General features: G+C 41.0%; 5 protein-coding genes across 7 annotated transcripts in view; 2 read left to right on the top strand and 3 right to left on the bottom strand.

Annotated features, from left to right (window-relative positions):
• Positions 1 to 2,729: 2,729 nt before the first annotated feature.
• Positions 2,730 to 4,095, bottom strand: LOC117236796 (RING-box protein 1A). 2 transcript variants are annotated; one of them, XM_033500062.1, is made up of 5 exons: positions 3,915 to 4,095; positions 3,721 to 3,748; positions 3,485 to 3,606; positions 3,287 to 3,372; positions 2,732 to 3,123 (listed from the first exon to the last, which is right to left on the bottom strand). In XM_033500062.1, exons 1-5 carry the CDS (start codon positions 4,005 to 4,007, stop codon positions 3,111 to 3,113), a joined length of 342 nt encoding a protein of 113 aa, XP_033355953.1. In that variant the 5' UTR covers positions 4,008 to 4,095; the 3' UTR covers positions 2,732 to 3,110. The 2 variants fall into 2 exon arrangements, with proteins under 2 accessions (XP_033355956.1, XP_033355953.1); XM_033500065.1 differs by lacking the exon at positions 3,287 to 3,372 and having other exon boundaries at positions 2,730 to 3,123.
• A 90-nt stretch (positions 4,096 to 4,185) lies between these two features.
• LOC117236793 (vacuolar-sorting protein SNF8) lies at positions 4,186 to 5,308 on the top strand. The gene has a single exon (XM_033500058.1). The coding sequence runs from the start codon at positions 4,429 to 4,431 to the stop codon at positions 5,182 to 5,184; it is 756 nt and encodes a 251-aa protein (XP_033355949.1). The 5' UTR covers positions 4,186 to 4,428; the 3' UTR covers positions 5,185 to 5,308.
• On the bottom strand, positions 5,143 to 7,810 carry LOC117236788 (sodium channel and clathrin linker 1-like). 2 transcript variants are annotated; one of them, XM_033500045.1, is made up of 7 exons: positions 7,611 to 7,810; positions 7,453 to 7,525; positions 6,900 to 7,380; positions 5,851 to 6,835; positions 5,662 to 5,790; positions 5,434 to 5,595; positions 5,143 to 5,368 (listed from the first exon to the last, which is right to left on the bottom strand). In XM_033500045.1, the coding sequence occupies exons 1-7, from the start codon at positions 7,646 to 7,648 to the stop codon at positions 5,341 to 5,343; spliced, it is 1,896 nt and encodes a 631-aa protein (XP_033355936.1). In that variant the 5' UTR covers positions 7,649 to 7,810; the 3' UTR covers positions 5,143 to 5,340. The 2 variants fall into 2 exon arrangements, with proteins under 2 accessions (XP_033355936.1, XP_033355935.1); XM_033500044.1 differs by having other exon boundaries at positions 7,453 to 7,528.
• Positions 7,811 to 8,141: 331 nt separating this feature from the next.
• On the bottom strand, positions 8,142 to 11,833 carry LOC117236789 (RIB43A-like with coiled-coils protein 2). Its single transcript, XM_033500046.1, has 7 exons — positions 10,612 to 11,833; positions 10,304 to 10,444; positions 9,978 to 10,123; positions 9,645 to 9,885; positions 8,670 to 8,897; positions 8,412 to 8,518; positions 8,142 to 8,333 (listed from the first exon to the last, which is right to left on the bottom strand). Exons 1-7 carry the CDS (start codon positions 10,732 to 10,734, stop codon positions 8,192 to 8,194), a joined length of 1,128 nt encoding a protein of 375 aa, XP_033355937.1. The 5' UTR covers positions 10,735 to 11,833; the 3' UTR covers positions 8,142 to 8,191.
• Positions 11,834 to 13,047: 1,214 nt separating this feature from the next.
• LOC117236786 overlaps positions 13,048 to 18,506 on the top strand; it is a 54,426-nt gene continuing 48,967 nt past the window's right edge. The window contains exon 1 of the mRNA XM_033500042.1: positions 13,048 to 14,425. Coding sequence (XP_033355933.1) covers positions 14,059 to 14,425 — 367 coding nt within the window. The 5' untranslated portion in view covers positions 13,048 to 14,058. The remainder of the gene's footprint in view (positions 14,426 to 18,506) is intronic.

Raw genomic sequence — 18,506 nt, forward strand, 5'->3', positions numbered from 1 at the left:
ATCCATTTACCTAATTTAATTGGCAGTAGAATTTAAAGTTGCACCATAAGCGGTGACCGTAATTGTCGTATAACGAGTCATCTATTAACGATAATAGTTATTATCGGACTGAATCGGCCACGCAACGAGAATATCGATTATTATTAACGACGAGATTATTTATAGCGGGGACACCTTGAAAGCGAAATAATCAAGGACTGTGTGAATTTGCATTTAACATTCGATGAATACGAAACGTTTCGCGCGAGTTTGACCGTTCGCGCGATAATTCTTGGACGAGGCACGATGCTCCTTGTATCGGTCACGGAAAAATCTTGCAATTTATCGGCTCCTGTCCTGTAACTCTCGTCGATTCGAAAGTCCACGTTGGCAGAAAGGAACCAAGCGTGGAAAAGGAAGAAAAGGCGATGCGACAACGACGGGACCAGGAAACCTTGATATATCCTCCAAACACAAGAAGAGAGAACGTCTTGGCGGATTTATCGGAACAGCAGATAATGGATGGTCTCCCAGCAGGGGAACTTTTTTGAATAATATAACGTACAACTAGCGGAAATGCTTCGATTTTATGGCGAATTGAAATACGCTTATACCTTCTCCTCTTTGTCCTTTTCTCCGGTAAATACTGCAATAAAATAATCGCCCGCCGAAAGGAATAGCCTCTTGTTGTCGCCCACGGCCATCAGCGGAGGACCGAAAACGTATCGACACGTGAAATCATTAAACGTTCGAAATAAAATTATCTCGGCGAGAGCGGAGCGTAAAGGAGCCATGCGAAGGGTCAGCGGCGATTCTCTTTCTCGACCCAATTACACGAGGCTTTAATGAATTTTCGATATGGTCGTAGCTGCCCGCTACGACGCGTTGATAAAAAGAATGAGGAAAAACAAGTAAACTATTCGGTCGCTGTCGATGTAACTGAAATAAGGAGAAACAGCGTGAAGGTGGAGAGGGAGGGGTAGACTTTGACGAAAAGATATGACAGTGGTATTGAGTGGAACGACTCTACCCGACAAATACCACTGGCGGAGGTCGTCGATTGGACGATCCTCGGGAATGTATTTAATTCGATTGGACTCTGCCTCCATCTGGACGAGACAAGAGAGAAGAAGGGAGGGTAACTCGCAGCAAGGACGAGGGAACCTCTGTTTCCGGCGGAAATGAGACCTTCGCGACTCGTACTCCCATCCTCCGCTACCAATTTTGCCTCCTCCTGAACGCTTTCTCGAACCTCTTCGATCAGCCTATGGCCGTTTCCCTAACCGAGCTATCTATCTATCGCTCTCTATCTCGAGGGTGAGAATGCAAATCGTATTTATATTGTATCTCACGCGACCAGCTAAATATTTCAAGCAGCCATAGTTAGCCGCGTTTCGTGCGAAACTTGCTCTCTGGAAATCATTGAAATCCGCTTGCCGAATTACCCGCGTTTCCCGCTCTTTCCAGCTGCCTCGTCCCTCATCCATCCCGATCCGTCCCTTTCCACGTTTCGCTCTCTTTCAAATATTTAAATTATAAATATTTACCGATGTCGCGAAACTCTAGTTTCTGACCGAAACGTGCGACTGAAAGCAGACGTTGTAATTTGACAGCGATATTATCATTATTGGACGACCGTTTATTGCGATTTATTGAAATACATGGCCGTGCGTCGGGCAAATTGGAACTTAAACAAATCCCATTTCTACGATGATACCGTGTTTTCTATTATAGCAGTGACTGCGTAGGAGAGTAGGAATGGTAAGCTTAGTAAAAATAAAAAAGACATTAGCGGAAGAAAAAAAAAGGAAAAAAAGAAGGAAGGTGAGACGAGGTAAAGTCGGAGCCGGAAAGACTTACTAATGCTCCGTCGCAGCTCTGCTGAATGTCGCTTGGTCTCCATGGATGTAATTTTCACTGTATGCCCGGATTAGAAGCCAGCTCGTCGGAGGCTCCTCCACGGTATGCCGCTTGATAAGTATTGCCCCATACCTCTTGAATACACTAGAACTGGAAAAGGGATTCGAGATGATCTCAAAGCGGTCGATTGGCCTCGACGTGTCGTTACGGGTCACGGAGATAGGCAGCTGTTATGTCTCATTAAAAATCCAGGTGCTATAATAGCGCGGATTAATGATAAGAGCATAAAGGCAGGAGAATCATGTAGGTTGTCAGAACGTAAAAGCTATTATTACGATACCTGTCGTTGCCATTTCGATGAGATTGAGTTTACTTAACGTCTCGAGAGAAAAATATCCATCAATCTTTCCAAAGAAGTAGATCTTAAGAAACCAATACTTGATACGCATACTTTTATATATAAATTTATCTATATTTAACACGCGTGTACACAATTTTTGCGACACGGTCAATGTAAAGGATATTTTACCTAAAGATATTGAAACATCTTTCTTATAGGTCTTGTGTGTGTCGGTGAAACCAATATCTATTTAAAGTAAAAAAATTGCTGATCGAAAGAGTGGATTACGTGAATTCACCGTTCTTGAGAAGGGCAAGGACAAAACTTTTGCTAGATGGTATTTCTTACAATCAGATAAGCGGATCATTGGAAAATTCGGTAAAAAAATAATCCTAGGGAAAAATGCACCGGCGTAAGATACTTCTATATCTCTGTATTCGGCTCTTTAACTCCAAATGATGCTGTGAAAAAAAAATGTAAAATTATAGTTGTGTGTAGAGGTAGAGGTGTGCTTTTTAATGAAACGATGTGAAAAAATATATGGACTAAATAATTATTTAATTTATTTTCCTTTATTTATGTTCTTAGGACTAAGAAGTACATTGTCATATAATGCATAACGGATAAGATAAGAAACTTTCAATAGCTCATAGTTTTAGTATTCGCTGTTTTAACTCAATAGATAGATCATTATAAAGTTGATACTGCTGGTGCAATAATGTTTTAATCACGTTGTGTTTCAAGCAAATTTGTAATTTATTTTCCTTGCCAAAAGCACTGCGATGACGCTTGTAGATATGCCGCCGATTTTTTTTTTATGATGCTGTTACGTCGATTATTTAAATGTCTTTTATTCACATATGTAGTTAAACTTGCATCGGCTTTGGCATTCTGGAGGGTTCAGATGTTCGTGGTAGTTGAACACACTCGGCTAATGACCGTATCTAAAATAAATATAACAGTTGCGTGTCGCAGTTAGTATATATATAAAACAGAAAAGTTATACAAAATATATGAACATTTTTTGTGCTTCTTCTACAAACACACAATTTTCAAAAGCTTTAAGAAGCCTGTTGTGTATTGTTGTTTGTTGTAAATTGTACTCACTTTTGGAACTCCCACTCTCGATTATCAAGTGGACAAACTTGTCGAGTCTTCAACCAACGTGAGATGCAATGGAAATGGAATGCATGCTATGCGAAAAAAAAGTGTAAAAAATTAAAATAAAAAAGTTAAAATATTTTACTTCTGCTGTTGATACTAAATGTGTATTGTAACAAAATGCTATAACGATAAAATGCATACATTGCATACACCCCAAGCTACGGTACATTCTTCGCTAGTAGCTGACGCTTGATTTGCTTGACATTCAATACATAAATCCATTATATGATTACGGCAGATCGCGCAATTATCTACTACAATATCTGTAAAATAATAAATTTTATAATTATTGGAAAAATCTTGCGACATAGGTATTAAATTAACCATATTATTTTTTACAATAAATTATATATATAATGTAATTTTCGAATACGTACCCCACGCCCAAAGGGCCACAGCATTCCACTGTAATATAAAATTTCGTATTTTCAATTAAATATTACAGATAAACCATGCGAATGTAATAAAAATGACAACGCAAAAATGAGGTTAGAATTCGTGGATTAATTTCTTAAAACTTTTTAAATTTATAGGAGATTTATGAAATATTTTCCTAATTTCTTTGTCTCACCTTTTTTACTTCGAAACGTTTTTTCTCTCCTTTACTACTACTCGAAGTTGGTAAATCACTTTCTTCATCATCAATTTCCATTGCCGACGCCATATTTAAATTTTGATGTCTGAAGCCAACTGATACCTGACACCTTGTGTAAGAGATTCGAAGTACAATGTATAGGCGATACGAAGGCACGAATCTGTACGAATGTATTTACAAGTTACAAGTTTTTTCAATTATTTAACATTTTGTGCGCGTCATAAATTGTCATATTGTATAAACATCAATACCTTCATTTCGTATTGAAAACAATGTTTAAGAATCAAAGTATCTATTGTAGAAACGACATATAGTACTATGTCATTGTATCGACATTAGGTTATGTTTTTGAAGAGGACCTAATGCATGAAGGAACATGACAGTTACTTCGACCATTTAATAACTAGATAAGACCATTTTAATTTTGTTTCGGTGTAATTTCTAATTCGTACTTTTGTAATTCGTAACACAGTATAAAATATATTGCACGATGAGGCGAAAGGCAGGCGTTGGTGCTATTCAAAAACAAAAGCTGGAGCGAGAAAAATATAGAGATAAGGGAACTGAGATTCAAGAAAATCAGTTTGAGCAAATGACAAAGCATATGGAAACATTTCGCGTGAATTTAGAAGAATTCGCCTCAAAGTATAAAAATGAAATTAAGAAGAATGCACGCTTTCGGCGGCAATTTACTGAAATGTGTGCATCAATAGGTGTAGATCCTTTGGCCTCGGGTAAAGGATTTTGGTCAGTTCTTGGCATAGGAGATTTTTATTATGAACTTGCTGTTCAAATTGTCGAAGTTTGTATGGCTACAAATTATAAAAATGGTGGATTGATATCATTGGACGAACTTAGGACAAGATTGATACAAGCCAGAGGCCGTAGGAAAGAACACCAAGAGATCACAAATGAGGATTTATTAGCTGCAGCCAAAAAATTACGAATTTTTGGAAATGGATTTTCTATTGTTCCAATTGGACGTGGCAAGCATTTAGTACAATCTATTCCTGGTGAATTGAGTATGGACCATACTGCTGTGTTACAGCAAGCTAGTTTATCTGGAAATGCATATATTTCAAGAAATATGCTGTGCAAGGAGTTAAAATGGGAACCAGATAGAACACAAAAAGCCTTGGACCACATGGTAAAAGAAGGACTGGCATGGTTAGACGAACAAGGTGAAAATGAAATATTATATTGGTTTCCTAGTTTATTTACAGCCTGCATTGTATCCAAAGAGTAAGCACAATATTGACTTTACTATATATAGATAGACAGTGTTTAAAAAAAGGATATCTGTAGCATAAAATGTATTTTTATTGTGAATAAATTTACATATTCCTGTAATATGTACATGATGAAACATCCATTATAAAGTTCTTGTAGATGCAGAAAAATATCACCTAATTTCATTTGGTTCATTAAATCTAAAACAAAATATCCATAGTTAGTCCAAAATATCTTATATTACATGAATACAGTAAATACAGACTTCTGTATATCCTCAATTGCATGTTGTGCCAATTGTTGTTTGCAAGTTAATAATTCTCTATTTAGTTCGTTATTTTCCTTCTGTAAGAAATTTATCTTTCCCCTGAGTTCTTTAGATTTCCCTTGAAATTTAACTGTCAAAGATTTTGCTTCATCCCTCCATCTAAAATGTAAAATAACATAATGATACAGATAATTTCTTATTTACATCTGGAAAAAGTTTATGTACTTTTTACTTAATTTTTGGTGAACTTGAACGTGATTGATTAACTCCTTTGTTTTTCTATCAAATTTCTCTTGCAATTTATTCATATAATCTGATAATGCAGACTGACAACAATGACATTTGTTTTCAACTCTGTAATAGAAATATTTTTTATAATATCGCTTGACCTAATAAATACTTGTATTTACTTACGTAATATCAAAGCTAGGCTTATTTTTGACATATGGATTTATTCCATCAGTAATGTCATCTCTAAATTTATTTTCCTTTATACAAGTTGCTTTATGAAGATTAGCTTCAAGTTCTTGAATTTTATTTTCAAGAGAGTGCCTTTCATTATCTCTTTTCTGTATTTCATACTCAAAATCATGTTTCAATGACTTTAATTGCAATACAAGATTTTCTTTATCACCTAATGTTTTAGCTAATTGATTCTCTAAATCCGAATATTGTTTCATTATATCTTTATTTTTATGATCAGCTTTATTCATCTGATCTTGTATGTTACTAGTTTGCTGTTCCTCTAACTTCTGTAATTTATCATTTGAAGTACCCAGCTTACTCTCAAGAACAATAATTTTTTCTCTTAATTGCTTAATTTCCATATCATATTTATTTTTAGCTATTGTTTCATCGTATACTTGTAACTGAAGTTCCATACGTTTGGCTTTTTGTTCATATTCTAATACTTTCACATTTAAATCTCTACGTATTTTGTTTGATTCTTCTTCAGTAAATTTCAATTCTCTCTGAGCTTTTTCTGCTACTGTTATTTTTGCCTTTAGTTCTGCCTTAAGTTCATTGATCTCTGTTAGATACCTTTTCGTATTTAACTCAATCTCATCTCTTGTTTTTTTATTCAACTCTTGTATTTTTACATCATATTCATTACCTATTACATTTAGTCTCTGTTCTAATCTGGCTTTTTCCTCCAATACAAGAGTTTCACGACGAAGCACCAAATCCTTTTCTCTAACTGCAGATTCTATCAATTCAATAACTTCTCCCATCTTAGTCTTTGTTTCCTTGTCTCTTTCCATTACGTTTGCAGCATATGTTTTAACTTCATTCAACTGTTTTTCTAATTCTAATTTTGCTTGTACCATTTTATTGGTTTCTGTTTTGGCATAAGCTAATTCCTGTTTTAACGTTTCTATCGTCAGCTGGTTATTCCTGTCTTTTTAAAAAATAAAAATAATGTCTCTATTTGTTATTGCAAATTATAAATAGATGTTACTGACCTTTATCATGGGCGCTCATTTCAAGATCTTTATATTTTTCCAAAAGTTTATCCTTTTCATTAGTCAAACTGCTAATTTTTTCTTTACTACTTTCATACAGCGTTTGATGTTTGATAAAATTATCTTTGGCCAACGCAAGTTTTTCCTCTAACATTCTAATAGCTTCCGAGTAACTTTCCTTAATAGCATTTGTTTGTTCTTGATGAAATTTTGTCCCTTTCCCGTACACATGAAATCCTTTTAATTGATCTTCTAAGGCACTTACAGTATCCAGGGAAATATGCCATAGTTGCAAAGCTGAATCTTTTTCTGTTTCTAACAGCTTAATACGTTCTTGTAAATTTTTTATTTCCTTTTTATGTGCATCTTCGTCATCACATTCTTCTAAATGAATACGATTCAGGGATTCTTTTATATCGGTAACCTTTTGATTCTCATTTCGCAGAATTTCTAATTCAACTCGCATATTGTATTGTTCTGTCTAGAAAGTGGATATATAACAAATATTTTTAGGTGTATATATACAATGTTTTAATTTGTACAAACGGTATACCTTGCATAAGTGCAAATCTCGTTTGAGGTCCTCCACAATTTCATATTGTTCTTCGAGCAACGTATCCCGCTCGCTGCTATTGATAAAAAAAACTTACCAAATATATTTATCATAAATAAAACAAAGAATACAGGAAGATATATAACCTTAAAGCTAACCTTTGTTTCCGAGCATCATCGTGTTCTGTATCGAGCATTTTATCGCTAGAATGATTTATGTTTCGCAATATTATGTTGCGTCAAGGAACATGATGAAAGATATATTGTACGTTTAATTTACATTTGCAATGTTTCGGGAGATATTTCAAGCAACATCATTGAAGCCGGACGCGTAAACATCAACAATGTTTCATTTTACCGATAGCGCACAAATGCATGCATTCAACAGGATGGTCGATAATAGTACATAAAATGTTAATATCCTGCAGTATATTTAAAGCATTGCAATAAAATCATACATTAAAATTCCAAATTCATGTGATTGTCCGTAAAACTTTCTCTGTTATAAAATACAAAACATGATGTGCAAGCAGATGATATAATACCGACTGAAGATGATTTATGTAGCGGCAAATTTATCATTTACCAACAAGCCAACATTTCGGATAATCGTATTCCATTACACGTAGAAAATGCGCGTGAAAAGGTAAAAGTATAAAAGTTATGAATAGTAAGTATAAGATATACGTATCCATATAAAAAAAAAGTCATTTATTCGTATCATTGTATAAGCTTTCGTTTTAGCGGGCGTCTCTGTTAAATTGTTCAAAAAAGGCTGCAGTCGGTTTGTTTTTGTAGAGCACACGGTTCAGATAATCCTGATGAGATTTGTGTTGTTGCGCGAGTTCCAAGTTCTCCTCTGCTATCTTCTTCTTAATCTCTCTGCAACGTATCGATTTATTCAAATCCCTTTTTTTTTTTTTGTTATAATTCAACAAATGTTTAACCTAAACCTCTTACGTTCTTCTCCGGTCAATTTCACGTTGATACGAATCCGCTATCTCTGCCTGGGTGTTCATTAACCGATCCCATTCCTCGTCCCTTCGCTTCTCCTCTAATCTCATTTTCTGGAAAAAGAGGTTTACCCTGAGCGAGCCAAATTTTTTGTTCCCCTGGCCGTGCCCTCGCATGGCCGTGACAACGGTTGGCACTGTTTCAACCATCCGCGGCGCATCGTTAAAACCGCGCAAAACAAGCGTTCATTCCATCGGCTTTTACCTCGATTTCTTTCAGCTGCTGTGTTTGCGCCTCTCTGAAAACCCTAAGCTCGTCCGCAGTCATGCCCTTGTAACGTGAGGCCAACGGTTTGTGCGGTCCATGAGTGCTCTCCGCCTGCTCTTTGGCTTCCGTAAGGAAGTCCCCAGTCACGTGATTGTAGATATCCGCCTTCTTGTCCTCCTCCTCTTGAAGGGCTTCGCAGTGGCGGCGGTACTTCTGCTCCTCAGCCTGTCGCAAGGGGACGAAAAACGAAGCCGGTCATTCGACTAAAACGCACGATCCAACGGAGCGTGACAATTTAAAGAGAAAAAAAAGTGAAGGATCAGAACGTGTAGGAAGAGTCGGGGAAGCGACCGAAGGATCGTTCGTCGTGTTGTTACAGAGACTCGTACGTCGATGACGTCACCAAGTTTGCTCATCGACCGTAGCAACCTCGTCGTTGCTGTAAACGGTGCTCACCTTCGGCGAAGGTTTATGTTAACTGTGTAGCCCGTGCTCGGGACGTGTTAAACGACGAAGCGACAATAACTCCGTCTCGTCGGTGCAGTGACACCGAGGGAATTCATCAGCGAACAGAATAGAACAGCCGTATCAAGTACAACGAGATTTTGCCACCGTTGAACTTTGACATTTCACGGTTCGTCGTCATTGGCTCGTTCGCGACGAGAGAAGAGACAACAAGAGAGGGAGGGCTTTAAATCAATTAATGAGATGAAGTACCATCGAGCACTTAATTATCTGAATTCACACTTTCTCGTCGTTCACGAACAACGACTAGTACGCAAATACCTAGAAGAGGAACACGACAGGGAAACGGATCTCCGTCTGTATGAGAAGGAAATTCGATTCTCAAGCCGTGTTCCCCGGCTTGTAAAATACAATCGTCAGATAATAAGATTCTTATCTTTTTCTTGCAGTTCCTGACGCTTTGTTCCCGATTGTTTCGTCGAAGGACTAAATAGGAGAAAGCCTTACCAGAGCTCGATTAAATTGCGCGGTGGCTTCGTTCAATCTTCGACGACAGTCCCGTTCCATCTGATCTAACGCCATGGCACGCTTGTCCCTGGAGATGACAGCTGCTTCGTACGCTTTCTCGGCTTCCTCGCGTTCCCTCTCCGCCTGCATACGTTCGTTCTTTTGCTTTTCGATCCACCACCTCATCTCTTCTTTCTGCGCTTTCGACCGTTCTTTTGCATTATCGTCCTCGCCCGCGAATCTGCAGCATTCGACCATCAAATATTTAACATCGTTCCTTCTCAAGCTCGAGGAGATTCTCACGCGAATGAAATTTACTACGACAACATTTACTTCTGTCCAAAACCAGCTTCAAAAGAAAGGTCGACATCGCCTTTTTTAAGAGCAGTCGGATCGTAAAGATCGAAATCCCGACGCTGTTCAGCACGCTGATACTGCTGTCTAAAGTGTTCGATCTCCTTATTTATATTTCGCCTTTCCTGGAAAATCAACAAATGACAAGGTGTAACGTGGATTCCGCTAACAAAGTATTGAAAAGGTAAGAAACGCGCAAAGAGCAACGAGTACGCGAACAAAGTCGGAATTTTTAACGATGACACTGCAAAAGACAATTAATCATCCGGCCGTTTACTTTTTACCGTCCATAATTGACAGTTTACCTCTTCTTGTTCTTTTTCCAGCAGTAAAGCGACCTTACTACTGCGAATCAAATTCTCGTCGAGCTGAGATTCTCGGGCCTGTTCCAGCTCACGCTGCTGCTTCTTTTCCGCGACCTGTTTGTCCAAGAATTCCTTGTCTATCTGCGGGTGTTACGGATAAAAATTATTATGCCGGACGTTCTCGAAAGCGCAGCATGATATATCGTTCTTTCGCGTGCGTATACACTTATCGTTTTTGTCCTTCATGCACGATCGATCTGTAACAGGTTATCGTGCTCGATGGAAACACTTTGCTCCTTCAGACTTACTCCGATTTTCCTGAATCGTGGATTGAATATTCGTTCCTTTCTTTCCGCATCTATCTGCCGTCTGCGCTGAATGGATGCGGCCAGTTTCAGGTCTTCTTTGGTCGCGGTTTGAAACTTCAGCATCGTGCCAAATTCGATCTACGTGAGGACGAGCGTAACCAGAGCCCGAGTGTCAGCTAGCCACGAAAGCCGCAAGAATCACGTGGAATTCGTTACCATGGAGCGTTTGAGCGATAAACATGGCGTTACCTTGTCAAAATCTAACGCGTTCTTCGTATCGAAGCAGAGGATGAGAGATTTCTATTTATCGATTAAGAAGAAATTTGGCCAATTTTACTTTTATCTACACAAATCGGTTGATAATGTTGGATTGCTTTTAATTAATCGTAAACACGTGATTATATTATATAAAGCGTGATATTAACGCCATTAATCATGTTCGAATTCAGACGATAGTAGCATCTATTTGACGCACATATATAGAGTGCTAATAAGAATATTTGCATGAAAAAGTCACGTGAAGAGCAGATGTTGAAGAAGTAAACATGTGTCGTACAACGTATCTGTTGACTCGGCGAAAGTCATTACGGATGATTCGTGACTTTACGTTTCTGTATTATCACGCTTCTGTGAACGTCTGTATCGATCGTATATACATATGTACGTAGTTCATAGCGTGTTGGCGACCGCCTACAATTGCAGAGCTTACGACAGGAATAAAGAACGAATTTAGTCGCCTTCTTTGATTTCTTTGTGTGGACGTTGTGCTTCGCGTGACATCGTGACTCACGGAGCCGTCGTTGTCGCATCGTTTTCTTCGACAATGAGAACTCTGTAATGAGAACGAATTACGAATCAAACGTAAGCATAGATTTTAGAGCGGCGTCGAAGGCACGTGGAAGCCACGAGAACGCCACATTGTTTATTAAATATTCTAGGCTCAAATCGTTTTGCGCGAATCGCGAGAAGCTCGAATAAATCGTCGTGAAAGGCAAAGCCTCTTTACGGCTTCCAGCTGGATACGATGAAAAGAATATTATACGCTGTTGGTACGCGTTGCCATAGATTTTAAGGAAATACTCGCCTCGTTTCCTCTTTTATCGATTCGAACGAACGGTGCAATTTGTGTCTCTTATTTTATCCAAAGATTCCGCTATGCCGTTAATACTGCCGGAAAGTGAAAAAAGAAACGCGCTAACAGACGAGATTTCACTGATCTTTAATTACAGGGACGTAACCGGAGGAAAAAGCGATTCGTTTATTACCGTACGATAGGTCTGTTTCCTGTTAATTACATCGCTACCACGATGATTATGGGAAACGTTTCGATGATACTCGCGTTGAGAGTTTCGTTCGACTACCTCGACCATTGATATTCTTCTATGCGTCATCGAACGACGTTCAACGACGAGCAACAGTTTTCGAACAATGCAAACGAATATCGATGCTGTCACGAATTTTGCGCTCTTATTAGAATGTGTTAACACGATCGTGGTATTGTATTCGCGGCTAATGATTCTAATTGTTCGCTTAATGGGAAAACGCACGTGCCTTCGGTTGACCTATATTTAACGTATCGGGCCATATGGTTGGAGATTGCCAGTGCAGATCATGGAAAAGAGGTTACACGAATAACTGTCTATCTATAACGTGGAAGGAGACGATCAAGGTAAAAGATACAAACCCAATGGTTTTTGTAGCAAATTCAATTTTGTATGTTTAAAACGAGGGAGTTCGGATTTTAACGCGCAAAGGATCATAACGATACAACTAGGAGTTGTTTGCGTAATTACGATAAACCGAAGAAAAAGTAGTCTTCTTACTTTCCTTTTCCTTAAGTACTCTTAATAACGAATATAGATTAACGTACAAGAGTTGCACGGTTCCTGTATAACGATTCGAGTTCAGAGAGTGAGGTTTGCCAGAAATAAAACTCTCCTTTGAAGCATGAGACGTCTATTTGTGTCATATTTTCGCAATGGCAAGTTGAGAAACTTAAAGAGCAGTCGTTTCTGGAAAAATACGTTCTTTGAATGTATACGGAGTTGCCGATTAAAAGAATCGCTTCATTAAAAGTTCACTCTTCCAAAGAAGAATTTATTTAAGATTGAAAAAAGATACTAATTGTTTCTGTTTTTCAGTTATGTTTACCTACCGTATGGCTGTCGATATTAATGAAAGATAAATAAAATTGAATGATATCTCGAAATGCCTGACAGAACTAAGAACTCACGCGCCAATTAAAGAAAAAACAAATGCACACATGTATATCTGTCTGTATGGTGCAAAACTTTAACGTTATAAGAAGTACGAAAGAACAAACCCATTCAAGAAATGTAAATCCACTGCTCCTAAAAAAGGAATTACACGGATTAGCGGCGAGTTTTAATTCACACGGTAGTTTTCTCGCGTTGCTAAACAAATAAAAGAAATAGCAAATAATAATTGCAATATCGAGCGCAGCATTTAAGTAGATTCCGCGTGGGGACTCGCGGAAAAATGAGTTCCATGTTTTCGCGGTACCCCGCACGTCCGATCCAAAGAGAAGATGCCCCGAAGCGAAGCGAGACTCGACGGCGCCTGCGTGACCATGTGACGCCATTGGCGAACCGGGCAGCTCGTCCGCTAGACATTCAGTCTCGCCTCAGCATCGAGCGAGGTTGTATGTGTTCACAGTGCGCAATTGCTTGGCAAGCTATCACGGAAGTAGTCGAAGCTCGAGTTAATCCGACGGTGGTCGCGCTAACGTATTCGAAGGTACAAAAACACGAAACAAACCGGATCGCGTGACGTCGAAAGTCGAGCAAATATCGCGAAGCAGAGTGAACGCTAAACTTTTCCTCGTCCCGTACGCCTGGAACGGATCGGTCGAAATCGATCGAAACATTGTCAAATAACGAAAGGTGTAGAACAAGCCAGGAACAGGGAAAAAAGAAAAAGTAAAGGAGGAAGAAAGAACGAAAGAGATATTCGCGAAGCTCGTTCGTTCCGCCTGTAGTTATCGTTCGAACGGACGATTAACACGCGATACGCGCGCGTCCCTCTTCGTCTGTTCTTTTTTTTTTTTTTTAAATCAGACTACGAACCATAACTAAACCCTCGCGTCCCTCGCACCGTTCCAATTAACGTTCCAGTGATAAACACGTGTATCCGAGAGTGCAAGGGACAAAGAGAAAGGGCAACCAGACAGGCAAATTTGTTCATTCTCGTTGCGGACGATGCTACTGCTGTACGGCGAGTGACAAATTCTAACTAAGGAGGCATACAAACGTATATATACACGTATAATACATCGTACACACGTTTATTCCGTAGTGTTTGTCGGTACGTTCGGCTCCGTGAGCACATCGCGGAGAGTACATGCAACGATCGGGTGCGTTATCGCGTGTGTCGAATCGTCGTTACCCTTACTATGCACACTGAGAGGTACCCGATTACTATGAGAGAATGAGTTGCTCGGTGAAGATTTCGTGTGGTAAGAACTGGAGCGGGTCGCAGCGGAGGATCAATTCCCTCGCGGAGGAAACGACGTGCCCTACGGCTGGAAGCACAAGCTGCGCCGGCTTAGCGGGCCAACCGAACGCCGTAGCGTCGACGTCAACGTCGACCACGGCCACCACGTCCACCACAACCACAACCAACACCGTCAGCCCGAGCACGCTGACCAGCGGTAACCAGAGGCTTGCGCCGCCGCGTCCTGTCAAGTCGATCGCCTCTAGAAAAGGGGAGGATACCACGAAACTGCTCAAGTACATCGACGATAACGTCATCGGCAAGAACGGCACGTTCTTCGGACCATTCGGCCGCAGGAAAGGTCAGTGATCAATATAGTCTTTGCCCCTACCGCCTCCTCCAGCCCTGCTGCCCCCCTGCCCCCCACCAAAACCCTCGAAGCTTCTTCCCTCTTTCTCTTTGTGTCTCTCTGTCGCACTTTCCGTGACTTTCTTGTTCTCTCGGTTTCTCTCTTTCTCCCTCTTCCCATAGCCGACACTACGCAACGGATGGATCCGCGACACAAAGAAGCGCGCGTCTAGCAGGGTCCACGAGCTCTCGTTAAGGTCGTCAACATCGTTCGATTAACGCGACACACTACGAGCTGTGTGTGTCCTATCAATAAAATCGAAGGTTCTCGTAGCTTCGACGAGTCCGAGTCTGACTACATACGAGGAGTGTCTACTGGTCCGCTTCACCTCCGTTTCTTCCTATTTATTTTGCCCACCTTGGTTCTAGATCGTTCCACCTAAACACGCGTGCATTTCATAGAATCAGACCGACGAAGCCTCGATGTTTCTCGAGCAGGTGTTTCTGCTCGATGTCTGTTTCGCTATGTGTCGGACTGACAGAGGGGATACCTTACAAGTGCACTTGGCATATACCTTTCGTAACACGATACTTCGGCGAGCCGCGCGTGGAAACCTCTGCGTTGCGAGTATGTATCTCCAATTAGGAACATAAAAGCGCGTCGCGCGCTGTTCGCCGCAACTGCGATCGATATCGCGAGGATGATCGTTTCTCCGCGTATCCCCGATTGTTGTTGTTGACGCGATCGCGTGCGTGATACGCGAGATTCTGTGCGAGGTACAACCTCGCGAAGATCGGTCTTACCCGAGGGTGTTCCGTTCCTCCGTTGCAGGTAGAAGCGGCGAGTAGCGAACGTGTATATACGTATGAACGAACCGGGCTCGATCGCGTACGACGCTTGCATAATTAATTCTCTTCGGTATTTCGCTTTCGAGTAGCGGTAAGAGAGGAGAGGATATCGAGAGGCGCGGATAATGTAAGCGTTCGTTCGTCAACGTAAACACCCGGCGTTCTGCTACGGCAACTCGCATGTTGATTCTGTTAAATATTCAAAGGCACGACAATGTTTGCGCGTCGTATTATTTCGGTGTCGTTGGCCTACGGTCAATCCGGTCGAAGGACATCCATTCTTCTGTCCTCCGCCGAAATTGTCTGTCGAGGTTCGTTCCTTGGTAACACGGCCCGAGCTGGATCCGATATGCGGGAACGTTAAGACGGGATAAGGGATTCGAGAGGCGTCGATCTACCGAGGGCGGAAGCCAGGCTCTCTGCCTCTTTCTTCCGGGTGACTTCGTACCAATCATGGCGACCATGTCGCCCGTCGCCGTTTTGATCGAGTTAACTATATGTATAGTTTCACCCCAAAGCGTAACTCGGGTGTGTCTATCGCTAGAGAAAGAGAGAAAGGGAGATGATAGAGAGAGAGAGAGAGAGAGAGAGAGAGAGAGAGAGAAAGAGGGTACGTCGATGCCGACGATGTTCCGGGATCTCGTGTACACACGCTTTCTGACCGCCGCCCACGGAGGGCCACGTGCGATGTAAATAAATTGCCACCGCCGCCCATTTTAAACGATTCGCCATTAGAGTGTGCCTCGTATTCCGGCTAAACGCTCGCCGATCTAATTTTCCTCGCGAAGTATCCACAAGCTATGTCTCTTTAATCATCGTTTCTTAGGTGTCTGGCGACGGATTTATGTAAACAGTAGATAAAGGACGGTGTCGCAATTGCGCAGGAAATTACTAACACGTTCGAGATCGTTCTTTTAGCCACGGGATTCACGCGGCGAGGCTACTTAAACGTTCTTTCCTTTTTTCTCGTTGAATAATGGATTCGCTGGGATGCAGAGAACCCGAGTTGTTGAGTGATTACAACGTTTGATCCGCTTTTTATGCGAACGAGTAAAGTGAACAGTACTGTATTATACGTTCCTTTTTTTTTTATCGGATATCGTTCACAAACCGATTCTCTTTTTTAAACGTCGATGTTTGTTGTACATTCCAAGATCATAACTACGCGCTTACATTTGTTATTAGCGGTATTCCCGCGAATAATAACGGCAAATATAAAATCAGAATTTTTAGACATTTTTTTAGCTCCATGTGTTTTTAATCTGAAAACGTCCGATCGTAGGAAAGGAAATTTAAAAATACTTCGAGGAAAAAATACGTTTATAGTTAAAATTCGTCATTCCTATTTGAGACGTTTGGAGATGAAATTAGGAACACGTGAGATTACAGAAAATCGACAGCTTCTCCCTCTCTTTGACAGGAAAGCTATTCGTGGTTACGCTCAGACATATTCCACCTATTAATAGATCTCGTAATCTGGCAAACAATTATCGTCATTGCTCGCAGACGTAACGTTCTCTGGTAGAGCGAAGAGCGATCGCGAATATCGTCCAAATTAATGTGCCATCGGGTTAATCCCGTTCGAGGCAGTGGCATTATTAGCGTTAATAGCCCGGAGCGTGGACGAGACGCGTGATTCATGAGGAGGTCGAAAAAACACGTCGGACCAACGGTCGAAAAACAAGTTTCTCGAGTCGACAGATGGGCCAGATGTGTGTCGGTCGCCCAATCTGCCGATGTACCGATTTGTCATGAGAACGCCGATACGCAAGGTCGTCCGTTTTATCCGGTCTGATGTATACATATCATATCGCTTGAGAGTCGTGCCAGTCTTATAACACGACCGTATAAACCATTGGCGTGTCTCACGTAACGAAAATATGTATATACATATACAATCTGGACGCAATGTAGACGGAAGGAAACAATGTAACGTAGCATCGTTCGACGAGGATGCCACGAATGTCATAATGGCGAACATTTGAAGTGACTCACCTCGAACGAGCGAGAAACGATAGCCGCGAATGCAAGAAGGTGATAAGAGTCAGCGGGTTTACTATGCGAGTAGCGTTATCGAAGTGGGCACAGTCAAGGACTCGACGACGAGTACCTCGAAAGAAAATGAAAACGAAAGTCCCCCTCTGCCTGTAGCCGCAACCGACATCATCGATGTCGTCATCAGGCGGATATAGCCACGTGGATAGTTTCGTCAAGTGCAAGGTCAACCGGTAAGATGTATCACGATCTTTTTCTTTATCGATATCTTCGCTGCTACGTTATTGACACTGGGTATAATATTTCTTTATCGCACGCGAGAAGTTTTCATAAGTTGGCGGAGAATTCAGAGATGGATATAAGAGAATCAATCCGTGTCCCAATTTGCAATGATCGTTTATTTGCGTGGGCCAAACGAATTTCTGTTTATGTTTTCTGGCAACGCGGGCTACGTATCGGCGGGAATATTCGCGATAAGATAATCGCCGGAGCAAATTCCGACGTTGCTCGTGTATTCGCGTATCCACGCCAAATACTCTCATCGTTCTTCTATCCTGTTGCGTTTTATTACTTTGCAAGCACGGGATATATAGGAGGGAGACTGAAGCCCGATCGATTGTTTGCCATGTGGAAGCGTCTGTAAAAGCGTGACCCAGTTCGTTATGCGTACCGACACCTTGTTGACCTAATTTCAGCCCTTCCGTCGTATAATAGCGGAGTAACGCCCACGAGCGCCCCTTGTCGAGCTCTCTGCAACTTTCCACGGAATCTTAGTTGACAAACGTTGCTCCTGCTTCGTTTTATCCGATGGAAATCAGCCTCGAACGATATTACGGACGACCAATCGCGTGCGTCGCTTCATTTCCAATGCAGTTTCGCATGAACGTAATAAAAGCGGCGACATAACGACGGCCATTGTACTAGAAAACAACGACCGGTATTCATCGTAATTTCGCTCGGGCGGGTTTGCCTTCTCCCTGCTTCCCCTTTTTTACCGTCTCTCTATTTTTCTATTTTTTTTTTCGCGTTCTATGCAAACCGCCATGAACAAAACTACTTGACATTCCACGTAGACCATTCGTAGTAGCTTCCATCGAATAGCAATCCCGCTGAGTAATTACGTGACGATAATATGACCAGCCATTTGATGGAAAGATTTGCCTGATTCTATACTCGTGCATTTTTATCACCATGTTATTTGTAACACGGTGAAAGCACGCGATTTAAATGTGAGAGAATAATCTGATTGT

This window comes from Bombus vosnesenskii, unplaced genomic scaffold (assembly GCF_011952255.1).
Source record: "Bombus vosnesenskii isolate JDL3184/JDL3185 unplaced genomic scaffold, Bvos_JDL3184-5_v1.1 scf7180000013352, whole genome shotgun sequence".
Taxonomy (NCBI): domain Eukaryota; kingdom Metazoa; phylum Arthropoda; class Insecta; order Hymenoptera; family Apidae; genus Bombus; species Bombus vosnesenskii.

Coding starts and splice junctions, on each gene's coding strand:
- LOC117236793 (XM_033500058.1), top strand. CDS start 4,429: ATGAGGCGAAAGGCAGGCGTTGGTGCTATTCAAAAACAAAAGCTGGAG.
- LOC117236788 (XM_033500044.1), bottom strand. CDS start 7,648: ATGCTCGATACAGAACACGATGATGCTCGGAAACAAAG. Junction 7,529..7,610: donor GATGATGCTCGGAAACAAAG/GTTAGCTTTAAG, acceptor TTTTATCAATAG/CAGCGAGCGGGATACGTTGC. Junction 5,369..5,433: donor GCAATTGAGGATATACAGAA/GTCTGTATTTAC, acceptor ATTTTGTTTTAG/ATTTAATGAACCAAATGAAA.
- LOC117236789 (XM_033500046.1), bottom strand. CDS start 10,734: ATGCTGAAGTTTCAAACCGCGACCAAAGAAGACCTGAAACTGGCCGCA. Junction 9,886..9,977: donor GAAGCTGGTTTTGGACAGAA/GTAAATGTTGTC, acceptor CGAATGCTGCAG/ATTCGCGGGCGAGGACGATA. Junction 8,519..8,669: donor AGCAGCTGAAAGAAATCGAG/GTAAAAGCCGAT, acceptor CTCTTTTTCCAG/AAAATGAGATTAGAGGAGAA.
- LOC117236796 (XM_033500062.1), bottom strand. CDS start 4,007: ATGGCGTCGGCAATGGAAATTGATGATGAAGAAAGTGATTTACCAACT. Junction 3,607..3,720: donor TGTGGCCCTTTGGGCGTGGG/GTACGTATTCGA, acceptor ATTATTTTACAG/ATATTGTAGTAGATAATTGC. Junction 3,373..3,484: donor TAGCTTGGGGTGTATGCAAT/GTATGCATTTTA, acceptor TTTTTCGCATAG/CATGCATTCCATTTCCATTG.